Source organism: Hippoglossus stenolepis, chromosome 14 (genome assembly GCF_022539355.2).
Source record: "Hippoglossus stenolepis isolate QCI-W04-F060 chromosome 14, HSTE1.2, whole genome shotgun sequence".
NCBI lineage: Eukaryota > Metazoa > Chordata > Actinopteri > Pleuronectiformes > Pleuronectidae > Hippoglossus > Hippoglossus stenolepis.
In genome coordinates, this window is record NC_061496.1 from 23582664 (window position 1) to 23591147 (window position 8484).

The 8484-nt window shown below is 42.3% G+C and overlaps 2 protein-coding genes across 2 annotated transcripts in view; both read right to left on the bottom strand.

Annotated features, from left to right (window-relative positions):
- The window catches only part of crocc2 (ciliary rootlet coiled-coil, rootletin family member 2), a 37818-nt gene extending 34057 nt beyond the window's left edge, over nt 1-3761 (bottom strand). The window contains exons 1-3 of the mRNA XM_035175999.2: nt 3342-3761; nt 1866-2019; nt 1614-1729 (exon numbers count right to left, since the gene is read on the bottom strand). Coding sequence (XP_035031890.2) covers nt 1614-1729; nt 1866-2019; nt 3342-3398 — 327 coding nt within the window. The 5' untranslated portion in view covers nt 3399-3761. The remainder of the gene's footprint in view (nt 1-1613; nt 1730-1865; nt 2020-3341) is intronic.
- An 89-nt stretch (nt 3762-3850) lies between these two features.
- Nucleotides 3851-8457, bottom strand: klhl30 (kelch-like family member 30). The gene is made up of 8 exons (XM_035176007.2): nt 8303-8457; nt 6924-7767; nt 6635-6833; nt 6056-6142; nt 5752-5907; nt 5305-5493; nt 4498-4643; nt 3851-4372 (listed from the first exon to the last, which is right to left on the bottom strand). The coding sequence occupies exons 2-8, from the start codon at nt 7695-7697 to the stop codon at nt 4121-4123; spliced, it is 1803 nt and encodes a 600-aa protein (XP_035031898.1). The 5' UTR covers nt 7698-7767; nt 8303-8457; the 3' UTR covers nt 3851-4120.
- Between the last annotated feature and the right edge of the window lie 27 nt (nt 8458-8484).

Genomic DNA, 8484 nt, shown 5'->3' on the forward strand with positions numbered 1-8484 from the left:
GGCCAGTGACCCTGACAATTTTCCCCCCAAAACAGCAGCCGCTGCACGAAGGGGGCAACCATGGGGGGGCTATGAAGGGGGACGCTGGTTCTCGTGAGCACAGGGGGTCTGAGTCTACCTGAACAGACCACAAGGAAAGCCTTCATGAATCCACCCTCCTCTCTCTTATTTACTCTTACAAACACATACACCAAAGCACACGCATGCAGATGCTCCTATGTGCACACACGCACACACACACACACACACACACACACACACACACACACACACACACACACACACACACACACACACACACACACACACACACGCAAACACTTCTTGTGAAGACACTTGCTGACATAATGCATTTCCTAGCCACTAACCAAAATTTTAACTTAATTCTGACCTGAACCTGAACTTAAGGTCAGGTTAGAATAACCTAACTTAAAGTCTTAACCTTCAAACAAGTTGTGAGGACATGGTAAAATGTCCTCACTTTCCCAAAAAGTCCCAACTCCATAAGGTCTGTGACTCAAACTGGTCCTCACAAAGATAGAACTGCAAGTACACGCACATGTGTAATGTGTACTGTGTGTAGTTCCATAGCCGCTAATTAAAGAAAAATGTATGACATAAAATATGTGCTTGTGCCAAGTTACATTAATTCAATTGGGAGTCTGTAAATTCTGCCCTCAGTTTTCACTACAGTACATGCAAAGCTGTTTCAAGCTTCCCACAGTGTTTGTTTGTTCAACTCCGAAAGGCTTTCCCTGCTGGAAAGAGCCGTGCTGCACTGATGTTTACTGTAACCGTATTCCATTTCAAACGCATGGAGCTTTTTGCAGTCAATGCTCCAGTGTGGCTCACCCTCTTGATCTCATCTCCAAACAAAACTGCATAAATTTACCATCAACAGTATTACATACTCTAACTCCTTTAAGAGCTGTTTTAACATCTGACAGCGTTTAACAATGTGGCCTCATTTAGAGCTAGTGTGGGAAACACTTTAATTTAGAGATATGCTTTATTGGGGTTCGATACAGTCACATGTTGAAAGTATCATAATGATGATGTTCATGAAAAGACTACATGCCCTGTATATCCTATTCAAAATAAGAATGAGATGAAGACGTGTATAGTTTATTCCATTTGGCGGGTTTGGTCATTTTTGGTGACATCGGTTACAAAGCAAACTGTACTAGAATGGCATGGTTCCTGGTACTCAGTCGAGTACATACCTCTGCCAAGGCCCAACAGTCCCCTTACATTCAATGAAGTTGCACTGGATTTCAGTCCCCTTATGAAGCCACATTTATATTCACTAAATTCTGATTATTATTTGGATCTGCACCAAATTGCACATACTTTTTAAAAATACCCTATGTCACAATGTTAAAGAAGGTGAAAACAATTTCTGTATGTGCCCATCGATCCGGATCCACACTAAAAATTACCACATACCACATCCTACCACAGAGTCTTGTGGAAATCCGTCCAATTGTTTTTGTGTAATGCTGCTAAATAATAGAAAAACAAAAGAAATGAAAACATAATCTCCTTTAGTTAAAAAACGTGAACAATGCTCCACACCCTGACCTGAGTGTGTTGCTGCCCTGTGTCACTCCTACCCTGTCTGTGAGACTGGCATGTTTGCCTGGCGGCTGGTCACGGTCCATCTGCCTCGGAGACAGCTGCTCCCTCAGGGCCCTTCTCTCCTCCAGCTCACTGACCTCACAGCTCTCACCTGAGATGAGGAAGCAGATCATGCGTACTGAAGTGTCAATCTCACCACTTAAGGTAAAATAGTAACTGCTATCCAGCAAGGCAGCTCTATTCTCTCTGCTGGATGTGTGCATTTCAGTTAAAGCTCTCTTCCCTACCGGCCGGCTGCTGAGCCAGGTTGCGGGTGATGATCTGGCGGATACGCATGGAGACAGGCGCAGGCGTGACACTGGACTCCTGCCCATCACCTCGAAGTGCCAGAGTCCCCTCTCCTGAGCAGTCATCAGAGTGAAGCAGGGATTCCTCCAACTTCTAGAATCACAACAATCACCCCCACACATCACTTAGCTGAGCATTAAAAGGCCCAAGTTATTACGGTTTGACTCAGAGGAGTTCCAATAACAGTGGATGAAAAAGTAGTGGCTCTCACTAAGTAAAAATACATAAGTATAAGCAGTGTACTGATTCAAAAGTAGTCATATTCATTTCACAGAATGGCCCAGGGAGGTTTAAATGTTATAAATGTAATATTGTTGGATTGTTGTGATTGCTTTATTATGACGGACGTTTGATTATTGCAACACTTAGAGAAGTGTTTGGGACATTTCCATCTTAAAAAAAAAGCTCCATAAATGATATTGTTTATATGAAACTGTTCGATCTATAAATGTAGTGGATTAGAAGTATAAGATAGCATTGATTGTATATAAAGTACTTCAAAATGTATTTAAACACAGAGCTGCAGAAAATGCACTTTCTTACTTCCACTAACGAAATGCACCAAAATAGGAACTTGTCTGCTCGGGTAATGTACTTACTTACTTACACTGTATGATCATGTACAGTGTGAAGATCATGAGGTGAAGCTGCTGTATCTAATTGTACATCGAGTCTCAGGTAAGGATCTCTGATTCAACATTTGTCTTTCAAATGAACAAGATACATGTCTTCAAGTAACAAACCAGAGTGGTTTTGTGGTATTCATACTATCTATCTATTTTATGCTACTTTATTTTATTTATTTATATATTCATATATTACAGTAGATTTGAGAGGCACATACTTTTTTCTCAACTAGATTTATCTTGAAAGTATGCACTGGTTACATTGCAGATATTATTGATACAAACATGATCAAGGAATACATACGTGTTGTTATGGATAAAACTACCCAGCAGGTACTTACTAGTCAAAACACACCTTTTTCATGACAGCCATTTTGACATGAAATACTATGATAGGTAAACCAAAGATGATTGCATCAATATTTTTTAAACAATCATACCGTACATATTACTCTGAGTTGGCCCATTCTATCAAATAAGTACTTTGTATTTGGATGCTAATACTTTTACTCAGCTAATTTCCATGCCTGTCTTTTATAGTATTTCTAAGCTGTTTTACTGCTGCTCTAACATATTTTCCACAGCAAATATCCTGAATTCAACTGTAAGAATAGGTTTATAATAACATTACCAATGGCTCTATTGTGCAATAGTCCCAGAAGGCTGTAAGGAATGCAGCCACCCTGTCATTTCGTTATTCAGCATCTTTTACATTTTAAAGTGTCCTCCGTTGAAAATGCCTGATAAATAGTTGGCACCCTGTTCGTGTGTCAGTGTTGTGTTACCGACCTGAATCACAGCCTCCAGTCGAGGAGAGTGTTCACCTTGCTCCCGTTGACAACTCATTGCAGAACGGCCCCAGCTTTGACAGTAGAGTGTTAGCTAGAGCTGTAGCGTGCTATGTGTGGGTAAGAAAGGTCAGGACAGGAAGTTGTCAAATGTACGTACAAAATGCAACGCTGGCAAAGATGAGTACAACACAGGCGGTAGCTGCACAAAGAAAAGGGCTCCAGAGTGCCGAGGTTCAAAAATCACAGCCTGAACTTTTTCAACAGGAAACTTTTGGAGCGACAACAAGCTAACTGGTCCCAGGCTCCGTTGCCAAGGTTACCACGCGCTTCCGGGCCTTCGCCATAGAAACAGAAAGCTGGCTTGGGTGTTTCCATGGCAGCACAGACGCCTCGAGACAAGCCACTGGATTCCGATGAGTTAATGATCGAGCTGCTGAAGGCAACATGAACAGTGGGCTTACATGTGGCTGACAGCACATTTTATAAAGAAGAACACAGGAGACCACAAACTGTTTCTTCAATTATTTAATGACTCACAAGCTTCATTCAGTAACACAACAAGTCATCCACATATCAAACACATAATACAAAGTTTATGTAAATTCCAGCTGAGCTGCCAAGCCGGTCCTAAACTCAGTCAGCAATACCCGAGGATCATGTAACACACTATTGTGAGGCACAATGACATCCAGTGATAAACATGTCAAATACATATGATAGGAACACGTCTCTGAGAACTATTTTGACCCCAAGTTTAGTCTGGTCAGGGACACAAGGTCATTGTGTTAAATCTACGGGGAAAAGCTCCGGCCACTGGGAGGGGTCTAGGAAGATGGTGCAGACCCCGCTGTAGAACCAAAGTCTTGGCAGGAAGCCCTCCACCTCCCAGTTGTCGGCCGCCCGGTTGTAAGACTCCACTTCCACCCCGTAGTCGCCCTCCATGCCTTTCCAATGGCCCCCAGTGACAAATAACATCCCATCCAGTGTTACCAGGCCGCCATTCTCATGAAGCATGTGGAGAAGCTGGACCTGATGAGACGTGGAAAAGTAATCAAATAGCTCAATGTAAACTGATTATTTTTGCTATATTCCTGCAATAATTCATTATATATAATATTATTATGAATGTTGTCAGCAGTGATTCCTAAACCCACCTTCTGCCACATGTTCGCCTGTGGATCATAGCAGTAGACTTTCTTAGTGTTGTCGGCGACCAGATATACAATCCCATCAACACAGACAGAGCGAGGAGAGGACAAGTACTTGGGGATAAAGGGCGAACATATGCTGATCCAATTATCTGTAAAAAAAACATTTAAATAAAGAAGAGAGAAATATCCATTTAATCAACAACCTTTTTATGGAACAATAACCTAGATGAGACTGTTAACTTTATCCTTTGACTGTTATGTGGGGCCATTATTATTGCAACATTATTTTGATTCGATTATTCTGATTCTAAATTCACATTTGCAGATTCGTGTAAGCGTCTCAAATCACATATTTGCTTATATTTTCACACATTTACTGAAAATGCACACGAGGATTGAGATACAGTTACACAACTCTCACACAAATGATATTGCTACATTATTGGCCCCATTGAAAAACAACTACATTCACATACAGCATACTGAGGTAAAAATCTAATTTGTTTCTTCATCACATCTAGGATCTAAAGATACAGACATTATTGGAGAGAGTATAGATCATTTAATGTAGATTTATTGGGAAATCTCAGATAATAAGTGTTACAAAAATACTTGAGTATGAAGCTACAAATGAATCCACCAATAGGGCTTGAAGACTTATGGCAATACTGTGATGCATCTTCAAATGTTTGTTTTTTTCTCTTTGTTTTTAATATTTACGTTACAAACCTGCTAATAAATATTTGAGTTAAAAACAGGCATGAAGTTTTTATCCCTTCGGTAGTAATACAGGTATTCGAGCATCCTTACCTATAACAGGGTTGTAGCACTGCATGGTCAAAGCATTGTACTTCACAGCACATGAACCAATCACGTAGAGCTTCCCATGACACGCTGTGGCGGTGAAGTTAGTCACATATTTTAACGCGGGGCAGGTCGTGGCCCACGTGTCGCTGTAAGGGTCATAGTGCTCGACCTCAACCTGGACTGATGTTGTACCTAAAGGAGGGAAATGTGAGAAGAATGAGTCCTCATCAGTTTGTAAATGTTCACAAAAACGATAACATTTAAAGGATGTGGCAGAGCAAACACACAATGATAAGTGCTGCCCTGTTTTTTGAGGCCATTCATCTACTAAAATAAATCAAATCAAAGTATCACTGCAGAGGTGAGACACTGAGAAGTCAATGAGCGTCTGGAGTTTTTCAGTGCACTGCAAGATTCAGGCCCCTCATGCGGGACTATTTATTTACTAACCTCCGATGACGTAAATCTCCCCGTTGAGCATCGCCGAGGTGTGGTTAGTCCGAGGCCGGAGCATGGGCGCCACAGTCACCCACGTCCCCTGCTTTGTGATATACTTCCAGGTCTCTGTGGTGGACCAGGTGTTGGTATTCGAACCTCGCGAGCCCCCTGTCAGAGAGACGAGAGCGCTTTGTCAAAAGTCTGACCAGGTTTTGCATTATTCTCGAGAAACCTGGTGAGTTCTGCTCAAAACCGTTTATCGTCACTCCTTTGTTGTTCACCAGTAAGGTTTCTGTGTTGCTCACACTTGACCCACCTGTGACATACACGTCATTGTTCAAGGAGACCATGGAGTAACCCCACTTGTTGGGGTTGGGGAAATTAGGGAGCTCGTGCCACTGTTCTGCAGAGAAAGAAAAAAACTGAGTTAACATTTGTGCATCATAAAGGAAAAAAGACAAATGCACACCAGGGAAATTAGGTAAAAATGCATTAATTTCCTCTTGGAACATTTAGGTCAAAAGTCAGTTATAGAAGGTTATTGCTTGCTGGTCTTAAACTTTCAATAAATTCAACTTTTCTTGCACAACTTGGGAGATTGTGGCCGGAGATGTTTTGCCTCAACATAAAGCCAGAAATCTTCCCATGTAATAAACACAGAAGAAGACGCGCCTTCTTCCAGCTCTGCACAGGAGCCGAGAAGATGATGCAGTTTTGTCACATCTGAACCGCTTTTTCTGTCGGGCTGTTTTTTCGTCAGCACTAAATTTAAAGACCTTAAAAACACATCTGCCAAACTGGTATGAGGAATCAGGCAGACGTTTCCTAACAAACATCTGTTGCAAAATGGATTGTGAACTTAAAGAAGCTTGGTAGGGGAAATATTTTTTTTTACTTGTTTTTGTGTTGTAGAAGGCACAGTTCCTGGGCAGCAGTCTTCGTAGTCTTGGGTCTCTGTCTTCATCCTCATCTGAGTCATCTGAGTCTTCATCATCCAGCGAGCGACCTCCCATTACAAACAGCACCTCTTGCAGGTTTGGTTGTGGACTCGGAGACATGACTCTGTCCAAATATTCTGATGACAAATCCATTTTCTAGAAAAGTAAAAGCGATGATTGTTTTTTCTAGAAACCTTCTCACATTACGCAAACAAAGATAAGAGCGAAAAGAAGAATGTCACTAACCTCTCTGTGAATTTGTTCTACTGCCTCTTTGCAGCTGGGAGAGGCCTGAACCAGACTGTCCTTCAGCAGGGTGTCAGCCAGGTAGTCCAGGCTGAGGAGAGCGAGGCGGGACAAGGTGAGGAGCTGGGTGAGGTGGCAGAGACGAGAGTCCTTGTGGTGACTAACCCACTTCAGGATAGCCTCCACACGAGTGTGTTCTGACCGAATTTGTAGTCCTTCATCAGACAGGCAGGAAACCAGTCTGTCTTTTCCCAACAGCAGAAACTCCTCACTTTGTTGCACTGCCTCAAAGTTCTCTAAAAGGAAAGCCAAGGCTTTGGCGACCACCTCTGGGCAGCCATGGATCTCCCCAAACTCCAGGATTCCCAGACAGTTGGTTCCGTCGATCTGATGCTGGAGGTATCGGCTGCATACGGTTCTCACAGTCTGGAACTGCAGCTGGCTGGCGGTGCAGATCAAACCCTCCACATTGCTCTGGTTGATGGTTAGTTTGCCCGTGTAGGCAAAGTCCAGCAAGTAGCTGAGGATGTCAGGATCAACATCTTGGAGCTCCACGCGGGCGGCAATGCTCTCCACAAAGTCGCCTGAGAACATGCAGTGAAAGTACTTGCTGCAGAGAGCCAGCACGCCACGGTGACAGGGGAAGTCCCGACCGCCTGCGCTCAGCGTCACATCCACCAGTTTGGGTTGAGTGCGTAGGGAGCGCAAGCCCTCAAGGATGCTTTGAGGATGAGAGGACAGGCAGTAGTCTAGATCATCCACATTACGCACCATCGTCAACTCGAGTTCAAGATGTCGGTCAAACCTTTCAGCGGGACGGTCAAAAATCAGGCTCGGAGCTTATCTGCAAATGTAGACAAATTTATAAATATGCAAAATAAATAATTCTATTAAACATTTTAAAACAATATTTATAGATATTAACATCAAAACTTTAACATGAGGTACAAACTCTTATTCTAAAGCAGCCCTGATAGCAGAATATTTTATTTGAAAGACAGTTTTGATTTATCTGTATGATTGAGAGATGATGTAACTTGTGTGGGCGTGAAGTAGCAGAGTAGTTGTGTTGCAATGTGTTATTTTTACTTTTTAGTATTGTCTAACAACAACAACCTAAAAATAGAGGGGATGGAAAGAAAACAGTTTCTTCTCATTCTAATTTGTTCTTCCTTATTAAATAGTGAAAACATAAAACATGTCTTGTAAAAAAGTCCCACACAGTGTTGCACCACTGTGTTGTTTTAAGGACGACAAAGTAGCTTTGGCCGTGTGATCAGCTGCAGTTTAGCTTGAACCACCTCCACAATCAGCAATAAACTACATTTCCTGTGGACAAACACGGTAAAATCAAGTAAAGAACCAACAAATAAACTCACCACAAAAGAAGAGAAAGGAAATAGTGGCTCATCGTCCCTGTGAAAAAGTTGTTTGTAGCCGAGCAGCGGGTCAGATCAACATGGAGTGCATGGAGTGCATGGGCAGCATGGCAAAAGACTTTTTCCAAGACATTGAGATGGACTGCCTGTCTTTCACTGGGTTATTTTTAGGACCGACAGTG

What these genes read in the sequence shown, in the direction of transcription:
- klhl30 (XM_035176007.2), bottom strand. Translation starts at nt 7,697, where the DNA reads ATGGTGCGTAATGTGGATGATCTAGACTACTGCCTGTCCTCTCATCCT. An exon ending in CTTCTACAACACAAAAACAA is followed by an intron (nt 6,143 to 6,634) that starts GTAAAAAAAAAT and finishes CTTTCTCTGCAG; the next exon opens with AACAGTGGCACGAGCTCCCT. An exon ending in CAATGACGTGTATGTCACAG is followed by an intron (nt 5,908 to 6,055) that starts GTGGGTCAAGTG and finishes TCTCTCTGACAG; the next exon opens with GGGGCTCGCGAGGTTCGAAT.